The sequence below is a fragment of the Scyliorhinus canicula genome, chromosome 21 (genome assembly GCF_902713615.1).
Source record: "Scyliorhinus canicula chromosome 21, sScyCan1.1, whole genome shotgun sequence".
Classification (NCBI taxonomy): domain Eukaryota; kingdom Metazoa; phylum Chordata; class Chondrichthyes; order Carcharhiniformes; family Scyliorhinidae; genus Scyliorhinus; species Scyliorhinus canicula.
The window spans coordinates 5,037,935-5,060,734 of NC_052166.1; the positions used below are offsets into that span (position 1 = coordinate 5,037,935).

General features: G+C 56.4%; 1 protein-coding gene across 4 annotated transcripts in view; it reads right to left on the reverse strand.

Annotated features, from left to right (window-relative positions):
* Positions 1-7,263: 7,263 nt before the first annotated feature.
* slc35a2 (solute carrier family 35 member 2) overlaps positions 7,264-22,800 on the reverse strand; it is a 45,255-nt gene continuing 29,718 nt past the window's right edge. The window contains exons 2-5 of one of the 4 annotated variants that reach the window (XM_038782038.1): positions 22,299-22,481; positions 18,088-18,239; positions 16,382-17,037; positions 7,264-7,770 (exon numbers count right to left, since the gene is read on the reverse strand). In XM_038782038.1, the coding sequence (XP_038637966.1) occupies positions 7,743-7,770; positions 16,382-17,037; positions 18,088-18,239; positions 22,299-22,356 (894 nt within the window). In that variant the 5' untranslated portion in view covers positions 22,357-22,481 and the 3' untranslated portion in view covers positions 7,264-7,742. The remainder of the gene's footprint in view (positions 7,771-16,381; positions 17,038-18,087; positions 18,240-22,298; positions 22,482-22,800) is intronic. The other 3 variants (XM_038782036.1, XM_038782037.1, XM_038782035.1) reach the window with 3 other exon arrangements.

Sequence of the window (22,800 nt, forward strand, 5' to 3'; positions counted from 1 at the left end):
CCAGACAGAGCAGGTGTACTGTTGATCTCTCTGCCATGAAAAGACTATCTCTTGATCATTTGGTGAATTCAGAATTGTAAATGTTTTCAGTAGTGAATGTAAACCTGATGTGCTTCTGTTAAAAGGTGTTTTAAGACTGATGGATGTTAAAAGGACAGCTTAAAGGATTACTTAGTGTTGTATTCTTTTTTTTTTTTAAATTTAGATTACCCAATTATTTTTTCCAATTAAGGGGCAATTTAGTGTGGCCAATCCACCTACTCTGCACATTTTTGGGTTGTGGGGGCGAAACCCACGCAGACACGGGGAGAATGTGCAAACTCCACACGGACAGTGACCCAGAGTCGGGATCGAACCTGGGACCTCAGCGCCGTGAGGCGGTTGTGCTAACCACTAGGCCACCGTGCTGCCCTTAGTGTTGTATTCTTTGGGGGTTGTATTTGAATTAATGGTTGCTAAGATGTTCACTGTATGTTTTAAAAAGGTTAACTTGAGTTCATAGAATAAACATTGTTTTGCTTTAAAAAATACTTTTCCATTTCTGCTGTACCACACCTGTAGAGTGGGTCGTGTGCTCCCCATACCACAATCTAGTAAAAGTTGTGGGTCAGGTGAACTCCATGATACACTTTGGAGTTCTCTAAACCCAGGGCCCATAACAACACCCAAAGAACATGAGTAAACCAGATGGTTTTTTTTTAAACGACAATCGACTTTTAATTATTTAAAAATTGAATTCACATTGCCACCGTCAGCCATGGGTGGTATTCGAAGCTGCGTCCAGAGAGCATTACCCTGGGTTGCTGCATTACTAGCCCAGTCACGATCCTGCTTCCCATCTCCCAGGATTCTAACCCAGTGACAGTGAAGGAATGACTGATATATTTCCAAGTCGGGATGGTGTGTGTGTGGGGGGGGGGGGGGGGGGTCTTGGAGGGCGTGACTTACAGGCGGTGGGTGTTCACGTGGCATCTGCTGCCCTTCCAGGGGGTAGAGGTGGTGGGTTTGGGCGGCGCTGTCGAAGGAGCCTTGGCGAGTGGCTGCCGCCCATCTTGTAGACGGTACACACGGCTGCCGCTGTGCGTCGGTGGGTGGAGGGAGTGGGTGTTGAAGGTGGGGGTTAGCGTGTCGATCGAGCGGGGGGGGGGGGGGGGGGCTGCTTTGCCCTGGATGGTGTTGAGCTTCTCGAGTGATGTCGGAGCCGCGCTCATCCAGGCGAGTGGGAGAGTCCATCACACTCCTGACTTGTGTCCTTGTAGATGGTGGACAGGCTTTGTGGGGGGGGGGGGGGTCAGGAGGTGAGTTACTCTCCGCAGGATTCCCAGCCTCTGACCTGCTCTGGTAGCCACAGTATTTATACGGCTGGTTCCAGTTCAGTTTCTGATCAATGGTAACAACCAGGATGTTGATTGCGGGGGATTCGGCGATGGTAACGCCATTGAATGTCAAGGGGCGATGGTTAGATCCTCTCTTGTTGGAGAAACTTGCCTTCTCTCTCCCCATATTACCCCTATGTTGAGTTTCGTCTGCTGTGTGTTTCTCTAACTTTTAATATCAGATATTTTTCAATCGCCACATCATATTATTAAACTGCCCGTGTCAGGATTTGACTCAAGGTTTGGATGATTAATCAGGTATCTAGGGAATGTGGGGGGGAGCAGGGATTAACATTACAAAGAGATGTAAGCCCCCACCCCACCAGACACATGCACAATGCAATGGGAGGAGGGCCATTCAGCCCCTCGAGGCCTGTGCCCCATTCAGTTAGACTGGGGCCAATCTGTGCGGGATGAGGGAAGGGGAGCATTTGACAGGGAGAGAAAGTGAGTGTGGATGGGGAAGAGAGAGCGTGGGACAGTGAGAGAGAGTGTGGAACGGGAGGGGTGTGTGGGATGAGGAGGGGCATGAGTGTGGCATGGGGAGAGGAGAGAGAGAGAGTGTGGGACGGGAAAGGGAGAGTGCGCGTAGCGAGGATGCTCTTAAATGCTCGGAGTCGTGCTTGGATGTTGTGGTGTTTGAGGGCGAAAGGTGTACGAGTGCCCAGGGAAGGTAATACTCCTCTGGTGAGGCTGGTGCATGGATCAGTGGACGAGAACGAGAGAGCAGCTGGAACTGGGCAGTTTTCATGGTGCGACACAGGTGAAGATGGCGGAGGGCAAGGGGGTAGCGCTGCCCACCCAGTGGTGGACGGAGCAGCTGGTGGAGTCCCTCGTCAGCAAGTTCCAGCATCGCAGGCCTCAGAGGACCTGGCCAAGGAGGTGGAGCCGCTCAGGGCGGTGATCGAGCGGGCGGAGCAGAGGCTGGAGGCTCAGGGCCTTGTGATCCAGGTGGAGGAGTGGGTGGGGGGGGGGTGTGGGGGGAGCACGAGGACCGGCTGAACTTGCCGGAGGCGGAGATGGAGATAAGCAGCCGGAAAAGGCTGAGGGAGAAGCTGGAGGACCTCGGGAATCGCTCCAGGAGTCAGAATCTGAAAATGCCGGGATGCCTGAGGGAATTGAGGCCGCCACGTTTATGGCAGGCATTCTGGCGAGGTTGATGGGGGGGGAGGGGGGCCCTCGACCGGCCCCTCGAGGTGGGATCTGGCCCACACGGCGCTGAGGAGGAGGCTGCAGGTGGGGGAGCCGCCGAGAGCAATGGTGGTGAGGCTGCATCGGTTCCTGGATAAGGAGAAGGTCCTGAGGTGGGCGGGGCCGACCAGGAAATGTACCTGGGAGGGGGGGGAGCTGCGGATTTACCAGGACCTGGGGGCAGAGCTGGCCAAGCAGAAGGCCGGGTATAATCGGGCAAAGGCCCGCCCTCTACAAGGGGGTGGAGTTTGGGGTTTTGTACCCTGCCCGCTTGTGGGCGACGCACCAAAGGGAGGAATTTTATTTTGATTCGCCAGAGGAGGCGATGGACTTTGAGAGACCCCGGACTGGGAGGAGACTGAAGACACTGAACTCCGGAGAGGAGCTTTGTGTAAAGTGGGAGGGGGGGGGGGGGGGGCACATTGGGTGGGTGGATTGGGGCAGGTTACAACGGGGGGAATGGCGAGGGTGAGGGTGACTTCGTTTCTCTTTGTTGGTGGTTAGGAGGGGGGAGTAGAGTCAGAGGACTTGGGCGGGGGCCACCATGCTCGTTGGGCGGGCTAGTTAACGGGAGTGAAGTGGGAGGTTGTCAGGACAAAGGTGTTGGGGGGGGGGGGGATGAGCTGGTTTTATTTGGTTGTGTTGGGGGGAGGGGATCGGCGGGGAGGGGATGAGGAGGGATTTGAGGGAGCGGGGGCTGCCAAGTTTATGGCACGCATTCTGGAGAGGTTGATGGGGGCACCCCCTACCAGGCTGGACACGTGGGATCTGAGAGGGCCGAACGGGCCGGTTAAACGGTCGCGTGTGTTCACGCACTGGAGCAGTTTGAAGGCAGGCGTGCTGTTCTCACAGGAGACGCACCTCAAGCTGGGGGGGGATCGGACGAGGCTGAGGAAGGGGTGGATGGGGCGGGTGTTCCACCCGGGGCTGGACATGAAGACGAGGGGGGGGGGGGGGGGGGGCGGCGGTGTTGGTCAATGAGAGGCTGGCGTTTGAGCTGGGGAGCACGGTGGCCGATCCGGGGGGCAGGTATGTGATGGTCAGTGGAGAGTTGGAGGGGATGCAGTAATCCTGGTGAATGTTTATGCCCCGAATTGGGACGACGTGGATTTTATGAGGTGGGCGTTAGGGAGGATCCCAGACCCGGACATGTATCGGCTGATGGCTGGAGAGTTGAGTGGGGGGGTGGGGACCCGTGAAGGTTTGGGAAGCCGAGGGTGAAGGAGTTCTCGTACTTGGCCCATGTGATCCGGGCGTACTCCCGGATTGTTTTGTGCTGGACAAGGCACTGCCGGTGATGTGGCCGCTTTGGAGTATTCAGCGATTACCGTCTCCAACCATGCACCGCATTGGGTGGATTTGGGGGTGGTGCCGGGGGCCGCAGTGGAGGTTGGATGTGGGGCTGTTGGCGGATGAGATAATGTGTGAGAGCTGCCATTCGGAGGTATGTGGAGCTGAATAACACGGGGGAGGTCATGACCCCCACGCTATGGGAGGCACTTAAGGTGGCAGTTAGGGGTGGATTCATTTCGATCTGGCGCACAGCGAGAGGGCAAGCCTGGTAGATGAGAGTTTGAGGCCGATCGGAGGTGGCACCGGAGGGGTGATTGAAGGAGAAGCAGCCGCTCCAATTGGAGTTTGGGTTAATGTCCATGGGAAAAGCGGTGGGGCCGTTGCAGAGGGACACAGAACACAGAACAGTACAGCACAGAACAGGCCCTTCGGCCCTCGATGTTGTGCCGAGCAATGATCACCCTACTCAAACCCACGTATCCACCCTGTACCCTGTAACCCAACAACCCCCCCTTAACCTTACTATTAGGACACTACGGGCAATTTAGCATGGCCAATCCACCTAACCCGCACATCTTTGGACTGTGGGAGGAAACCGGAGCACCCGGAGGAAACCCACGCACACACGGGGAGGACGTGCAGACTCCGCACAGACAGTGACCCAGCCGGGAATCGAACCTGGGACCCTGGAGCTGTGAAGCATTTATGCTAACCACCATGCTACCGTGCTGACGGGGAGAGTACGGGGAGAAAGCGAGCAGGATGCTGGCCTACCCAGTTGAGGAGGCGGGCAGCGGCGAGGGGAGATTGGTGGAGTGAGGGACGAGAGGGGTAAGGTGGTGACAGACCCGGACGGGGTGGATGGGGGTATTTGAGGCCTCCCAAAGGAGGCTGTGTGAGTCAGAGCCTCCGTCCGGCGGGGAGGGGTTGAGACGGTTCCTGGATGGGCTGAAGGTGGATGGGGAGAGGGTGCAGGGGCTGGGGCCCCGATCGGGCTGACGGAGGTGATGAACGGTGTGGGTGCCATGCAGGCGAGGAAGGCCCCAGCTCCGGACGGGTTCCCAGGAGAGATTTATAAGAACGTACAATGAGGCGAGGGATGGGGGGGTGAGGCGAGGGATGGGGGGGGGTGAGGCGAGGGATGGGGGGGTGAGGCGAGGGATGGGGGGTGAGGCGAGGGATGGGGGGGGTGAGGCGAGGGATGGGGGGTGAGGCGAGGGATGGGGGGTTGAGGCGAGGGATGGGGGGTGAGGCGAGGGATGGGGGGGTGAGGCGAGGGATGGGGGGGTGAGGCGAGGGATGGGGGGTCAGGCGAGGGATGGGGGGGTGAGGCGAGGGATGGGGGGGTGAGGCGAGGGATGGGGGGTGAGGCGAGGGATGGGGGGTGAGGCGAGGGATGGGGGGGTGAGGCGAGGGATGGGGGGGGTGAGGCGAGGGATGGGGGGGTGAGGCGAGGGATGGCGGGGTGAGGCGAGGGATGGGGGGGTGAGGCGAGGGATGGGGGTGAGGCGAGGGATGGCGGGGTGGGGCGAGGGATGGGGGGGTGAGGCGAGGGATGGGGGTGAGGCGAGGGATGGAGGGGTGAGGCGAGGGATGGGGGGGGTGAGGCGAGGGATGGGGGGGTGAGGCGAGGGATGGGGGCCCTCCCCCCGATAGGGGAAGACCAGGAGCTGGAAAGGGATTGAGCAGGGGCGGGGGGGGGGGGGGGGGGGTGTCGAGCACAGAGTTTCTCTGCATGCGGGGTATCTGTGGGCAGCTTTGAAAGGATTATGGAAACCTTGAGGGAATTTGGTCGGTTTTCGGGGTACAAATTGAAGATGGGGAGGGGCGAGGTGCTCCCGATCAATGCCAGAGGGCAGGAGAGGAGGTTGGGGGAGATGCCGTTCCGGTTTTTCGGTTATCCTGGGAGATGGGCCCAGTTTGTATATGGCAGGACGGGTGGAGGGACTGAGGGTGGACTGTAAGGGGTTGGGATGTGTTGCCTCTGTCACTGGCTGGGCGCGGTGCAGACGGTGAATATGACGGTGCTGTCCAGGTTCATGTTCCAGAACCTCCCATCTTTATTCCCTATTCCTTTTTCAGGAAGTTTAATGGCACAATTTTGGGGTTTGTGTTGGGGTGCTCTTGCAGCGGGGCCAGGGGGGGGCTGATCTTGCCGAATTTGATGAATTAGTATTGGGCAACAGACGTCGCGAGGGTGAGGAAATGGGCGGTGGGGAGGGATCTGTGAGGGGGCGGATGGAGATGGTGTTGTGTGTAAAGGGGGGGGGGGGGGGGCTGGGTTTGGGGGCACTGTTGTTGGTGCCCCTTCCATTCTCACCGGCCAGTTACTCCGTGAGCCCAGTGGTGTCGGCGTTACGGGTGTGGGGCAGCGTAGGGGGTTGGAGGGCGCCGATATGTGACAATCACAGGTTTGTGCCGACAGGCGCTGGATGTGAGGCTCTGGGGGCGGGTGCAGGCGGGGATTGGGTACTTCAGAGACTTGTTTATAGGGGGCACGTTTGCAGGGCTGGAGGAGTCGCCCAAGGGGAACGGGTTCAGGTACCAGGAGGTTCAGGATTTTGTGAGGAGAGTCCTTCCCTGGGGGCTGCCGCCTCTGGTGTTTTGGGACAAGCTGTTGGCGGAGGATGATATAGGGGAGAGGAAGGTGTGGGATATTTATAAGGCACTGATGGAGTGGGAGGGCGGCCTGCTGGAGGAGATGAAACGTAAATGTGAGGATTTGGGAGGTGAGGTGGGCAGGGGATGGTTCTGGTCGCCTAATTATAGGAAGGATGTGGATGATTTGGAGAGGGTGCAGAGGAGATTTACCAGGATGCTGCCTGGACTGGAGGGCACGTCTTACGAAGAAAGGTTGAGGGAGCCCGGGAATTTCTCACTGGAGCGAAGAAGGCAGAGAGGTGACTTGATAGAGGTGTACAAGGTGATGAGAGGCGTGGATAGAGTGGATAGCCAGAGACTTTTCCCCAGGGTGGAAATGGCTGTCACGATGGGACATAATTTGAAGGTGTTCGGAGGAAGGTATAGGGGAGATGTCAGAGGTCGGTTCATTACACAGAGAGTGGTGGGTGTGTGGAATGCACTGCCAGCAGAGGTGGTGGAGTCTGAGTCATTAGGGGACATTTAAGCGACTCTTGGACAGGCACATGGACAGCAGTAAATTGAAGGGGTGTAGGTTAGGTTGGTATGCGGGACTCGGAGTCGCCAAAGGCTGGAGAAGGTCAAGTTCACTTTGTGGGGAGGTCGGAGGATGGGCTTGCCCGGAGGTGGAAACTATTCCATAATTTTGAGGTGGATTGAGTGACCAGCTGGGGGGAGGGCAGGATAAGGGGGTAAAGGTATGAAGGCAGAGTGAGGGGGGGGGGGGGGGGGGGGGGGGGGGTTGGTATTGGGGAAGGTTGTATTTGTTCGCGTTGATGGTTTGGTCTTCTGCTATATTTGTGTGTATTTTCACAGTAACTTCACTACAGTGTTAATGTAAGCCTACTTGCGACAATAAAGATTATTAATATATACATGTGAGAAGCCTTGAATAAAAATATTTTAAAATAAAAGAATTTGAGCTGGGAGGTGTTGGGAAGGGAGGGTGAAGCATATCAAATTGTGAAGCTTACTGCTGGTAATGAACTTGGCGGCGCACGCGTTGGGGGTGCTACGGGGGCGGGGGCGGTGGGGGGGGGGGAGGTGGTGCTACGTGGGTGCGGTGGAGTGGAGACGAGACTCCGCCTCGGGTGGTTCCCAAGCTGTGAAGCGCAGCGACCACTCTTCCCCCACCGGTAATAACAGCTCAAAACTCGCGTCGTGAGGCGGAGCTGGTATTCAACTCAACGCTCCGAGAATCGTCATCCAACATCCCTTCGAGTCGCGTGCGTCGCCTGTCCGTTATGACCCCTTCTCCTTCGGGATGGTTCTGAAAATATAAAAGAAGGGCGGGGCGGATGGGGTGTGGTTGGGGGGGAGAGAGAACTTAATTAACTGGTAAGATCGGGCAGCTTTATCCCAGGAACGAGAGCCATCAATATGTAGGATTATGAGGCAAAGAAACCAGGCCATTCGGCCCCTCTGTTGTGCCGGGTTCCTGCCCCACAAAACACCAGCCTCCTCCCACACTTCCTACTTCATCGCCCACATCCTTCTATTCATTTCTCCCTCATGTGTTTATCCAGTTTCCCTCCTTCCCCCTTAAACACATCGACACGATTCACCTCAACCACTCCCCCGTGGGAGTGAGCCCCACATTCCCCCCACTCCCCGTGGGAGCGAGTCCCACATTCTCCCCATTCCCCGTGGGAGCGAGTCCCACATTCTCCCCACTCCCCGTGGGAGCGAGCCCCACATTCCCCCCACTCCCCGTGGGAGCAAGTCCCACATTCTCCCCATGGGGGCAAGTTCCACAATCTCCCCACTCCCCCGTGGGGGCGAGTTCCACATTCTCCCCACTCCCCGTGGGAGAGAGTTCCACATTCTCCCCACTCCCCGTGGGAGCGAGTCCCACATTCTCCCCACTCCCCGTGGGAGCGAGTCCCACATTCTCCCCACTCCCCGTGGGAACGAGTCCCACATTCTCCACACTCCCCGTGGGAGCGAGTCCCACATTCTCTCCGCTCCCCGTGGGAGCAGGTCCCACATTCTCCCCACTCCCCGTGGGAGCGAGTCCCGCATTCTCCCCACTCCCCCGTGGAGCGAGTTCCACAATCTCCCCACTCCCCCGTGGGGGTGAGTTCCACATTCTCCCCACTCCCCATGGGAGTGAGTTCCACAATCTCCCCACTCCCCCGTGGGGGCGAGTTCCACATTCTCCCCACTCCCCATGGGAGTGAGTTCCACAATCTCCCCACTCCCCCGTGGGTGCGAGTTCCACATTCCCCCCACTCCCCGTGGGAGCGAGTCCCACATTCTCCCCACTCCCTGTGGGAGCGAGTCCCACATTCTCCCCACTCCCCGTGTGAGCGAGTCCCACATTCTCCCCACTCCCTGTGGGAACGAGTCCCACATTCTCCCCACTCCCCGTGGGAGAGAGTCCCACATTCTCCCCACTCCCCGTGGGAGCGAGTCCCACATTCTCCCCACTCCCCGTGGGAGCGAGTCCCGCATTCTCCCCATGGGGGCAAGTTCCACAATCTCCCCACTCCCCCGTGGGGGCGAGTTCCACATTCTCCCCACTCCCCGTGGGAGTGAGTTCCACAATCTCCCCACTCCCTGTGGGGGTGAGTTCCACATTCTCCCCACTCCTTGTGGACGAGTCCCACATTCTCCCCACTCCCTGTGGGAGTGAGTTCCACATTCTTCCCACTCCTTGTGGGAGTTCCACATTCGCCGCACTCCCTGTGGGAGCGAATTTCACGTTCTTCCCACTCCCTCCGTGGGAGCGAGTCCCACATTTTCCCCACTCCCCGTGGGAGCGAGTCCCACATTCTCCTGAATTCCCCCGATTGGATTTATCGGTGACTGTCTCATTTAGATGTCTTCTTATTCAGCTCTTCCTCTAAAGAACCTTTTATCGTCTTAAAGACCTCGATTCGGGTTCCCGCCCCCTCCACGCTCAGGAGGAGTGGCCCAGCCTCTCAATCCTTTCCTGATGCGGTGATGAACCCAGACATCACCGGCATTGTTGTCGGTGATCTCCGCAGCTTCTCCAGTGTCGCTCTAATCGAGGCCCGGCCCAGTCCTTCTCCCTTCCTTCTCAGTTCCTTCCCTGCCACTGTGAAGTCGGGGAGAATGGCCGCTTCACCCTCCGAAAGCCCTGCTGCGCCCCATCTTACCTCTGGGGGCAGGCCCACGAAGTGTTCCGGCCCAGCAAGGTCCAAGTCGACAGGTGAAACACTGGAACCTTGATCCTCACCCCCCCCCCCTACCCTCCCCCATGTTCCCGACCCCTCTCCAAGACCGCTGACTTCACCCCACCGGTCTCCAAACGCTCCTTCAACCCTTCCACAACCTCCCATCCCTCCGCAACACCTCCTCTCCCAGAGATTCTGCCCATCGAGTCCGCACCGACCCACTTCAGCCCTCACTCCCACCCTATCCCCGTAACGCACTAACCCCTCCTAACCTTTTTGGACACTGAGGACAATTTATCATGGCCAATCCACCTAACCTGCATGTCTTTGGACTGGGTGAGTGTGTGGGGCGGCAGGGGGAAACTTGGGTCTGTCCGTAGCAGATGCTGGATAGTGTGTGTTAATGTGTGTGTGCGTGTTTATGTGTGCGTGCGTGTGTACGTGTTTATGTGTGTGCGTGTGTGTATGGTGGTGGGGGGGGGGGGGGGGGGGTGGTGTGCCAAGAGAGCGAGTAATCCTCGCCGATGCCACCCCGGGAATGCCCACCACCTGAAGGAGGAGAGCAGCGGCCTCTAACCTGATGGATTAAGAAGAATGAGAGGCGAGGCGATCTCGTCAAACTGCATCACATTTCGAAGGGGTCTCCGCAGGGATCAATGCAAACACCACAGGACTGGGGAGGGGATGTGGGGGGGGGGGGGTCACAGGTTCAGAGGGCGGCCATTTTGGGCCGATACGAGACAAAATCTCTTGGCTCCCGAGGGTCGGGGAATGGTTGGAGCGATCGATTCCAGAGGAAACCCGGCTAGCGAGGACGTCCGAGACGGAGATCGCGAGAGATTTCCAGAAGCTGAGGGATTGTGGGGGGGGGGGGGGGGGTGGAAAAGTGGATCCAAGGCAGGAGGTCAGCCACGATGTCCCTTCCCCTTTTTTCGATATCCTAAATCCTGACATTGCCTTCAATCATAACACAGGAAACAGAATAGTTTTATTGATGAATTTATTTATACAATCATTTATATATATATATGTATATATTATATATATATATAGATTAATAATCACCTCTGATACCATGTAAAGAATATCAAAAAATATATTAAAAAAATTTTTTTTGTTTCTCTCGGAAGAGGATGTAGTAATTCCAGCCTCCCCCCTGGGTGTCTGGCTCAGCTAGGTCGGGAATCATACCGTTCATTCTTCCCGGGGACAGAGGGGGTGGGGGAGGTGGTTAAGGCCTCTTGCCTCAGCCCTTTCGGCCGTCGGTGGCATCTCCTGCCGCCTCGCCGCGGGTTGCTAAGCGGGCAGCCGATCCCCGGAAACGCTCCGTGCACCATTAACCGCCCCAGTGTAGTCGGGAAGCGCGCGCGCCCAGGGTGTCACATCACGCTTCCCCCCCCCCCCCCTCGCTGTGGGAGATGGATAGCAGCATGCAGATTCCACCCCGCTCTCACCTCAATTTTACCACGCTATTGGCAATGGGCGCACATCTACATAACATTAGGAGAGACCACAAAATTCTGGTGCCGATTTTTAAAAATATCATTTTAAACATGAAAAGTCCCAGAACTGTCCGGGTGGCCCCTCGAAGCCAGTAAGGCTCCCCCGGGTTCGGAGAAAGGCCTCAAACAAACCGCGGGTAGACAGGAGGGGCCCCTGTTCAAAAACACACGCTCTCTCGCTCGACCACGCGCTCGCCAACGCACTCTCTCTCGCTCGTCCGCGCTCTCTCTCGCACACACGCACGCTCTCTCTCGCACACACGCGCTCTCTCTCTCGCATGCACGCGCTCTCTCTCTCGCATGCACGCGCTCTCTCTCTCGCATGCACGCACTCTCTCTCGCACGCACGTGCTCTCTCTCGCTAGCCCGCGCTCTCTCGCACACACGCACCGCTCTCTCTCGCACACACGCGCTCTCTCTCTCGCACACACGCGCTCTCTCTCTCGCATACACGCGCTCTCTCTCTCGCACACACGCGCTCTCTCTCGCACACACGCGCTCTCTCTCGCACACACGTGCTCTCTTGCACACGTGTTCTCTCTCGCTAGCCCGCGCTCTCTCTCGCACACACGCGCTCTCTCGCTCGCACACACGCACTCTCTCTCGCACACACGCGCTCTCTCGCATACACGCACTCTCTCGCACACACGCGCTCTCTCTCGCTCGCCCACGCGCTCTCGCTCGCCCATACACACTCTCTCTCGCACACACGCGCTCTCTCTCGCACACATGCGCTCTCTCTCGCACACACGCGCTCTCTCTCGCTCGCACACACGCTTTCTCTCTTGCACACACGTGCTCTCTTGCACACACGCGCTCTCTCGCTCGCCCACGCGCTCTCGCCCATACGCACTCTCTCTCGCACACACACTCTCTCTCGCACACACGATCTCTCTCGCACACACGATCTCTCTCGCACACGCTCTCTCTCTCGCACACGCTCTCTCTCTCGCACACGCTCTCTCTCTCGCACACGCTCTCTCTCTCGCACACGCTCTCTCTCTCGCACACGCTCTCTCTCGCACACGCTCTCTCGCACACGCTCTCTCTCGCACACGCTCTCTCTCGCACACGCTCTCTCTCTCGCACACGCTCTCTCTCTCGCACACGCTCTCTCTCGCACACGCTCTCTCTCGCACACGCTCTCTCTCTCGCACACGCTCTCTCTCTCGCACACGCTCTCTCTCTCGCACACGCTCTCTCTCTCGCACACGCTCTCTCTCTCGCACACGCTCTCTCTCTCGCACACGCTCTCTCTCTCGCACACACGCACTGTGTAGGTGACAGTCACCTCCACAGGCCCACTCTCTCCAATCCCAGAGGCTAATAGGCCGGGAAACCCATCTCTCACCATGACCCCACTCCCCCGTCCCTTTACAGTGCAAAAATCCCTTCCATGTGTTACAATTGAGGCGAGGAGGGTAAAGAAAAATGAACCCACAGCGTTAAATTAGTGTTTGAAGTGGCTGATTTAAATCTAGAGCTACCTGGGTCAGGTTATGGGACAGGCCAGCCTTCACGTGGGAGAATCGGAGGTGGTTGGGGGCAACAGCTTCTTTGAGCATGAGTGTGGATCGGGAAGGGAATTATTTGAACCCGTACCCCAGTGAGGGTCAGTGTGTGTGGGACCCCTACCCCAGTGAGAGTCAGTGTGTGTGGGACCCCTACCCCAGTGAGAGTCAGTGTGTGTGGGACCCCTACTCCAGTGAGAGTCAGTGTGTGTGGGACCCCTACTCCAGTGAGAGTCAGTGCGTGTGGGACCCCTACTCCAGTGAGAGTCAGTGTGTGTGGGACCCCTACCCCAGTGAGAGTCAGTGTGAGTGGGACCCCTACCCCAGTGAGAGTCAGTGTGTGTGGGACCCCTACCCCAGTGAGAGTCAGTGTGTGTGGGACCCCTACCCCAGTGAGAGTCAGTGTGTGTGGGACCCCTACCCCAGTGAGAGTCAGTGTGTGTGGGACCCGTACCCCAGTGAGAGTCAGTGTGTGTGGGACCCGTACCCCAGTGACAGTCCGTGTGTGTGGGACCCGTACCCCAGTGAGAGTCAGTGTGTGTGGAGCCCGTACCCCAGTGAGGGTCAGTGTGTGTGAAACCCCTACCCCAGTGAGAGTCAGTGTGTGTGGGACCCGTATCCCAGTGAGAGTCAGTGTGTGTGGGACCCGTACCCCAGTGAGGGTCAGTGTGTGTGGGACCCCTACCCCAGTGAGAGTCAGTGTGTGTGGGACCCGTACCCCAGTGAGAGTCAGTGTGTGTGGGACCCCTACCCGAGTGAGAGTCAGTGTGTGTGGGACCCGTACCCCAGTGAGAGTCAGTGTGTGGGAGACCCCTACCCCAGTGAGAGTCAGTGTGTGTGAAACCCCTACCCCAGTGAGAGTCAGTGTGTGTGGGACCCGTACCCCAGCGAGAGTCAGTGTGTGGGACCCCTACCCCAGTGAGAGTCAGTGTGTGGGACCCCTACCCCAGTGAGAGTCAGTGTGTGTGGGACCCGTACCCCAGTGAGAGTCAGTGTGTGTGGGGGACCCGTACCCCAGTGAGAGTCAGTGTGTGTGGGACCTGTACCACAGTGAGAGTCAGTGTGTGTAGGACCCGTACCCCAGTCAGAGTCAGTGTGTGTGGGACCCGTACCCCAGTGAGAGTCAGTGTGTGTGGGACCCGTACCCCAGTGAGAGTCAGTGTGTGTGGGACCCGTACCCCAGTGAGAGTCAGTATGTGTGGGACCCGTACCCCAGTGAGTCAGTGTGTGTGGGACCCGTACCCCAGTGAGAGTCAGTGTGTGTGGGACCCGTACCCCAGTGAGAGTCAGTGTGTGTGGGACCCGTACCCCAGTGAGAGTCGGTGTGTGTGGAACCCGTACCCCAGTGAGAGTCAGTGTGTGTGGGACCCGTACCCCAGTGAGAGTCAGTGTGTGTGGGACCCCTACTCCAGTGAGAGTCAGTGCGTGTGGGACCCCTACCCCAGTGAGAGTCAGTGTGTGTGGGACCCCTACTCCAGTGAGAGTCAGTGTGTGTGGGACCCCTACCCCAGTGAGAGTCAGTGTGTGTGGGACCCGTACCCCAGTGAGAGTCAGTGTGTGTGGGATCCCTACCCCAGTGAGAGTCAGTGTGTGTGGGACCCGTACCCCAGTGAGAGTCAGTGTGTGTGGGACCCCTACCCCAGGGAGAGTCAGTGTGTGTGGGACCCCTACTCCAGTGACAGTCAGTGCGTGTGGGACCCCTGCCCCAGTGAGAGTCAGTGTGTGTGGGACCCATACCCCAGTGAGAGTCAGCGTGTGTGGGACCCCTACTCCAGTGAGAGTCAGTGCGTGTGGGACCCCTACCCCAGTGAGAGTCAGTGTGTGTGGGACCCCTACCCCAGTGAGAGTCAGTGTGTGTGGGACCCCTACCCCAGTGAGAGTCAGTGTCCGTACCCCAGTGAGAGTCAGTGTGTGTGGGACCCCTACCCCAGTGAGAGTCAGTGTCCGTACCCCAGTGAGAGTCAGTGTGTGTGGGACCCGTACCCCAGTGAGAGTCAGTGTGTGTGGGACCCCTACCCCAGTATAAGTTAGTGTCTTGGGGAGGAGGGTCTGTGTTTGCCTGCTTGCAGTCGAATAGCTGGCCCCAATGTCACGCGCCCTCTAGATGGTTTTGGGAGGGGTGTGGGGGGTGTACTAAAGGGGATTCCGTCCAACATAAAACCCACCTCCCACCACCACTGACCAATCAGCGCCCCCTCCCAGCCCCTCCTCCCTCCGCTCCTGACTCAAACAGGCTCGAGCCCCTCTCCCCACCCGTAACCCCGAAACGTTAAAGAAGCCTTCCCCCCACCCCTCCCCCACCCCCTGGCGGTCCCAGGGAGGAAACTACTCACCGTTAAATCTACTCATTATCTACAAAAAAGCACCAACAGGGACAGCCTGCCCCCCCCCCCCCCCCCCCCCCATAATGCCCGTCAGTACCAGGTTTCATTCTCCACAATCCCAATTACTCGATACGTGGCGTGACCCTTGAACCCTTCGCCGAGGGGTCGGGACGTCACGTTTCGGGTACTCTCACCTGCTCCCCCCCCCCCCCCCCCCCCCCCCCCCCATCTCCTCTCGAGACGCAACTGAGGAGGGAGGAAAGAGAATGACAGAGAGCAGGATAGAGAGAGAGAGAGAGAGAGACAGACAGAGAGAGCGAGAGAGAGATAGATGCAAAAGAGAGGCAGAGGGAGAGGGAGAAACTAGCAAAGAGTGGGGGAGATAGATGGAGGGGGAGGAGATAAATGGAGGGGGGGGGAGAGAGGGAGGGGGAGAGGAAGGGCAAGGGAGAGAGATGATGGGAAGGAGGGAGAGAGATATTGGGAGGGAGACAGAGAGGGAAGAGGGAGAGGGAGGGAGGGGAGGAAAGTGGGAGGGAGGCAGAGAGAGAGGGAGGGAGGTAGACAGAGAGAGGGAGGGAGACAGATAGAGGGAGAGACAGAGAGAGGGAGGGAGACAGACAGAGGGAGACAGATAGAGGGAGGGAGACAGATAGAGGGAGGGAGACAGATAGAGGGAGGGAGACAGATAGAGGGAGGGAGACAGAGAGACAGATAGAGGGAGGGAGACAGAGAGAGGGAGGAAGACAGATAGAGGGAGGAAGACAGATAGAGGGAGGGAGACAGAGAGAGGGAGGGAGACAGAGAGAGGGAGGGAGACAGACAGAGGGAGACAGATAGAGGGAGGGAGACAGATAGAGGGAGGGACAGAGAGAGGGAGGGAGACAGATAGAGGGAGGGACAGAGAGAGGGAGGGAGACAGATAGAGGGAGGGACAGAGAGAGGGAGGGAGACAGATAGAGGGAGGGAGACAGATAGAGGGAGGGACAGAGAGAGGGAGGGAGACAGATAGAGGGAGGGAGACAGATAGAGGGAGGGAGACAGAGAGACAGATAGAGGGAGGGAGACAGATAGAGGGAGGGACAGATAGAGGGAGGGAGACAGATAGAGGGAGGGAGACAGATAGAGGGAGGGAGACAGAGAGACAGATAGAGGGAGGGAGACAGATAGAGGGAGGAAGACCGATAGAGGGAGGAAGACAGATAGAGGGAGGGAGACAGAGAGAGGGAAGGAGACAGATAGAGGGAGGGAGACAGATAGAGGGAGAGACAGAGAGAGGGAAGGAGATAGAGAGGGAGAGAGTGAGGGAGACAGAGACGAGACTGTGTACACAAGGCACGGAAAAACAGGGGAGTGAGTGTGCACGTGAGGATCTGATGCCTTTGCCTTCACTTGATGACTAACTTTGTGTTGTACGATTCGGGCTCCTGGGTAAGGGAGGCAGCGGGGTTGACCTTGGGCAGGCTGTACAGGTACACGGCCCCAATCACCAGGCCCGCGCCCACGACAAAGTACACATCAACGATGAAGCCGAAGAGGTAGACCGACGCCACGGTGGAGATGATGATGGACAGCGAGGCGGCGAAGGCTTTGAGGATGTTGTCGGCGTACTTCACCACTACCGCCACCAGAAGGCCGCCGAGGGCCTGGTTGAAGATGACGCACCAGACCATGGGCGTGTATGCGAAGAAGAAGCCCTTCTCGCCGATGTCCTGGCCGTCCTTCCACCACATGGCGAGGAGGCCCAGCAGCGTACCGAAGATGCCCAGCTGCACGTTGCGCAGCCAGACGGAGGCAGAGGTGCCCTTCAGCGTCTTCTCGAAGTACACGCCGGCGAAGCCTGACGACACGCACGACACCAGCACTGCCATCAACCCCACCAGGTAGATCTGGCCCGGCGCCTGGTCCTTGCCAGCCCGCTCCTCCTCCTGTGTCACCTGCACGATGGCGATGCCCGTTAAGAGGATCAGCAGGGAGACCCACTGCAGCCACGACAGACTCTTCTTTAGCATCAGCACGGAGAACAGGGCCGTGGTCAGGATCTTGAACTGGTACATCACCTGCCATGGCCGGCAAAACATCAGAAGAAAAACAAAGAGGCAAGATGCCCAGTGTCAATCTGCGGTCAAGTTACGGACTCCCCCCTTAATGCCCCACCCCGCTGGCCATTTTATGTGGAGCGTCGCTGTCCAGGCCCAGCATTTGTTGCCCATCCCCAATTGCCCCCTCGAGAAGGGCCATCTTGAACCCGCTGCAGCCCCCGTGTGGTGCAGGTACACCCACCGTGCTGTTAGGGAGGGGGGGGGGGGGGGGGGGGAGTTCCGGGATTCTGATCCAGCCCACAGTGAAGGAACAGCGGACTGAATGTTTGTGGAAGGGGGAACAATCAAGCGGGTCTGCTGTGTCCTGGATGGTGTCGAGCTTCTCGAGTGTTGTCGGAGCCGCGCTCATCCAGGCGAGTGGGAGAGTCCATCACACTCCTGACTTGTGTCCTTGTAGATGGTGGACAGGCTTTGGGGGGGGGGTCAGGAGGTGAGTTACTCTCCGCAGGATTCCCAGCCTCTGACCTGCTCTGGTAGCCACAGTATTTATACGGCTGGGTCCAGTTCAGTTTCTGATCAATGGTAACCCCCCCAGGATGTTGACTGTGGGGGATTCAGCGATGGTAATGCCATTGAATGTCAAGGGGAGATGGCCATTGCCTGGCACTTCTGTGACACAAATGTCACTTGCTACTTGTCAGCACAAAGCCAGGATGTTGCCCAGGTCCTGCTACGTATGGACAGGGACCTGTGACAGGGAGCCTCCCCTCCTGGCATCCGGATTTTTAAAAAAGAGGGAACCCGCCATCATTTCCACCTTACGTGCAGTGATAGTCTAATGTGCCGATTCCCGCTCACGTGCCCAGAGGGTTCAGCGATGGGAGGTCAGCGCAGTCCCAACCCCCACCCTCCCGGCGCGAGGTTCCCAGCTGATGGAGTGGAAGTAATGCCTCTTACAGTCGAAGCGCCAGCCGGTGAAGGCACCTCCATGGGGAAAGGGTCGCAGGGATTTAAAGGGGGGGGGGAGAAGGAAACTCAGAATCGCCGTGTCAAAAGACCACCACGTACCTGGAATGTTACAGCTGGGAGGTTGGAGATCGCCACGTACTGCAAGTTGTTCTGCAGAGTGTAGATCAGTGACGGGACCGCCATCTTCAGCATGTCCATGTACTCCACGACCATGCCATTGTACAGGCAGGCGGCGAGCTCCTTCACATTTCCTGCAACAAGAGAGAGGGAGGGAGGTAGACAGACATTCTTCCATCCCACAACCAGGCCATTCAGCCCTTCTGCGTTGCACACGCACGTGTACACACTCACACACGCACGTGTACACACACACGCTCGTGTACACTCACACACGCTCGTGTACACACTCACACACGCACGCGTACACACTCACACGCTCGTGTACACACACACACGCTCGTGTACACACTCACACACGCTCGTGTACACACTCACACACGCTCGTGTACACACACACACGCTCATGTACACTCACACACGCTCGTGTACACACTCACAGACGCTCGTGTACACACTCACACACGCTCGTGTACACACTCACACATGCCCGTGTACACACACACACACGCTCGTGTACGCGTATGCACACACGCACACACTCACACAGCACGTGTATGCACACTCACACACGGACGGTTCAAGGATCCCCCTGTTTGTTCCGTTTTCCCCTTTCTATTTTTTTTGCCATTATAATTTTTATCCATGGATGATGAATGGGTCTGTGACTTTAATGTTACTGCATGTTTTGTCTTTATCTCTGTTACAAACGAACAGTAATTGTGTTTTAACTTACAAACCTGCAAATTATTGGGCAGCCAAGGGCCAATGGTTTGGGGAATTTTTATACGAGTTATTGCTTCATTCGCTTGTGCTTTGACTCTGGGGTCAGTGAGGCTGGAATTGACCGCGCACTAGCCCAAGGTGTCGTAACAACAGACACGCGCATACACACGGACATCACACACACACACACACACATTCCCCCACCCCAGTCTCTCTTTTCTAGAGGGACCTGTGACAGGGAGCCTGACATCCTGATTTTTTTTTTTGTTTTAAGAATGGAACAGGGATCACGCCGTGATTTTCGCCTTCGAAAATCCGATTGGAAAAGTAATCGACCAAGTCTGGCTCACACGTGATTTCAGATCCACAGCAATGTGGTCGATTCTTAAATGCCCTGGCAAACCTCGAGGGCAATTGGAGGAGGGGTGGGGATGGTGGGGAGAGAGCGGGCTAATTGGATAGCTCTTCTGAAGGGGCTGGCCCAGGCATGATGGGATGAGTGGCCTTCTCCGGATTTGTAAGGCTTGGGGAAATCTTACAAAATAGAGGTGAGGAACAGGTCCTGGCATGTTTAGACAGGGTCGCAAGGGGCTGAAGTTCCTCCCCAGCCCAAGAGAACCTGCGCTTGTGAACGCAATGGGAGAAGAATTGCTTTGCGCCACGGCATAATACAGGCGTCAGTGTGTGGATCGCCAAGGTGCGGCCAAGCTGGAGGAAAAGGAAACAGCCAAACCCGCTCTCCTTTTCAAGGAATCGCACGACGGTTCCAGCGCACAAGGCCATTCGTCCCATTTTGACAGTGCTGCCCCTGCTCAGTTCCCCCTCCTTTCCCCCCCCCGTGACCCTGCAGGAGTAACTCAGCCCAGTCATGCCCCCCCCCCCCAGTGACCCTGCAGGAGTAACTCAGCCCAGTCCCCCCCCCTCCTCGCCCCTCAGCCCCCTCCCCGTGACCCTTTTGATTTTGATTTGATTTATTATTGTCCCATGTATTAGTATACAGTGAAAAGTATTGTTTCTTGCCTGCTGTACAGACAATGCATACCGTACATAGGGAAGGAAGGAGAGACTGCAGAATATAATGTTACAGTTATAGCGAGGTGTAGAGAAAAGATCAATTTAATATGAGGTGGGTCCATTCAAAAGTCTGATGGCTGTAGGGAAGAAGCTGTTCTTGAGTCGGTTGGTACGTGACCTCAAACTTTGGTATCTTTTTCCTGACGGAAGGAGGTGGAAGAGAATATGTCCGGGGTGCGTGGGGTCCTTAATTATGCTGGCTGCCTTTCTGAGGCAGCGGGAATTATAGACAGAGTCAATGGATGGGAGGCTGGTTTGCGTGATGGACTGAGCTACATTCATGACCTTTTGTAGTTTCCCACGGTCTTGGGCAGAGCAGGCTCCATACCAAGCTGTGATACAACCAGAGTGAGGGGAAGGACCACGACTACACCTATGGTACCTTCACAGCTGGGAGCACCGACTGAACACCGACAAACCACTGTAAATATCGAACACTAATGTATAGATAGAAATATCAAGCAGCATTGGAGCCCCAGTCAGGGTTACAGTGACAGGCAAAACTCAAGTTTCCTCTTCCGTACTTTCCCGTATCTATAACTCAAAACAGCAATAAAAATATTTTTCCAAAAAAATACAAAAGGCAGAAAGCGGTAAACTACAGGCCAGTTAGCCCAACGTCTGCCGTGTGGGAAACGATAGAAGCTACGATTAAATTCATAGCAGGGCACTTGAATAAGCTCAAGGCAATCGGGCAGAGTCCACATGATTTTGTGAAAGGGAAATCTGGTTTGACCAACTTACTGGAGTTGAGGAAGTAACCAGCATGGTGGATAAAGGGGAACCATTGGATGTACTGTTGGTAGATTTCCAGAAGGCCTTTGATAAAAGTTCCACATGAAAGGTTATTGCGGGAAATGATAGCTCAGGTTACCAGGCGGGGGAGGGGGATCAACCTGTGGGCATGGATTGGCTGGCTAACAGGAAGCAGAGAGTTGGCATAAATGGTTGTTTTTCAAGGGTTGGCATGATTGGCATGATGCGATGAGGGGTGTGCCACAGGGGTCCGTGCTGAGACCTGAACGGTTTACAATATATATATATATATAAATGGATGAAGGGATTGGAAGGACGTTTGCCAGATTTGTTGATGACACGAAGATGGGTTGGAAGGTAAATTGTGAAGAGGACGTAAGGGAGATCACAAAAAAAAGATCTGCCAGATGCAGTTTCATATGGGAATGAATGGAATTTGTCTAATTTGACAGGAATAAAAAGGAGCTTGTTAGATCATAAGGAGCTGAAGAAGGCCATTTGGCCCATCAAGTCTGCTCCGCCATCCAATGAGATCCTGGCTGATCTGATGTGATAATCCTCAACTCCACTTTCCCGCTTTATCCCCGTAACCCTCGACCCCCTCACTGATTAAAAATCTGTCTCTCTCGGCCTTGAACATATTTAACGACCCGGCCTCTACAGCTCTCTACGGTAAAGAATTCCACAGATTCACTCCCCTCTGAGGGAAGAAATTCCTCCTCATCTCTGTCTCAAATGGGCGGCCCCCCAACTCTGAGATTCTGCCCTCCGGTCCCAGACTCTCCAACAAGAGAAAACGTCCTCTCAGCATCGACCCCATCAATCCCACCCAGAATCCTCTCTGTCTCAATAAGGTCGCCTCTCGTTCTTCTAAACTCCCAATGAGTACAGGCCCCGACCTACTCAACCCCTCCTCATAACAAAATCCCCCCCATTCCCGGGATCAAGTGAACTTTCTCTGGACTGACTCCAATGCCGGGATATCTTTCCTTCGATAAGGAAACCAAAACTGTTGTATTCCAGGTGCCTTGTACAGTTTTATCAGGACTTCTCGATTTTTATTTAGTTCAAACTTGTACCAAAGTAGGTTACAGCAAATAAACACCCCGGGAAACATTCTTCCCAACAATCAACTATACAGTTTGTACAGATTGTCCTCCTTTTTCACCCCCCCCCGCCCGCCCCATGGTGAAAGGTTATCCGGGGGCCAGCGGGAATGTGGGGTTGAGGCGATACTCAGAGGAGATGTGGGAGAGCAGCTTAGAGGGGCTGAATGGTCTCCTCTTGCTCCTTGTTCATATCCTACCTCATATCCTGCATGTACACTCCCAGGCCCCTTTGCTCTCGCACCCCCTTTTCGGGCACCTCCTTCCTCAGGCAGGGTTGGGTGATTTTACGCCAGGCCATTCACCACCAAAATGGCTATTGCGCTCCAGATTACCTCGAGGTGTGAAGAGAAGTTGGCATTCGGAGGGGGAGATGGCAATTTCGCTCTAAATGAGAGGGGGGGGGGGGGGGTCAGTGCCCTGTGCAGTAAAAACGTATAGTCCCATGCAAGGCGTAACGTCACAGGAGAGAGAGAGAGAGAGCGAGAGAGAGAGAGAGAGAGAGAGAGCAAAGAAAAGGCCACAGCTCACCTCTTTTCTGTCCGAGAATCAGAATCAGGCAAGTCCCGAGTTTGACGAGTTCGACCATCACAACGGCAGAGGTGGAAAAAAACCTGTTCCCAGGAATCGTCCGGACGTAACGGATGCATAAGATGACCGAGGCGTTCTGGATCACCAGAACCACCAGGCTGGCATACTTCAACTTCTCATTAGCTGTGGAGGAGAAAGAGTAGAATGGCGAGGCATCAGCGAAGAGTAAGTGGCAACCCTCCCCCCTCCACCCCCACTGGTCGTCAATCACGCTGCTGCTCGTGGGATCTTCCTGTGTGCAAGCGATCTCCCTGCGTAAGGATGGTGGCCCGGGATCCTCAACGGTGGCCTCAGGATGACCTGGTAATTTGACACCATTCGCCTTTGGGGTGGCAATTGTGCTCCAGGTGACCCCGGGTGAAATGGGCATTCAGAGATAAAAGGCAATGCGACGTGGCGGGGGGGAGGGACGGGACTCCATTAAGTAGCCACATGAGAAGAC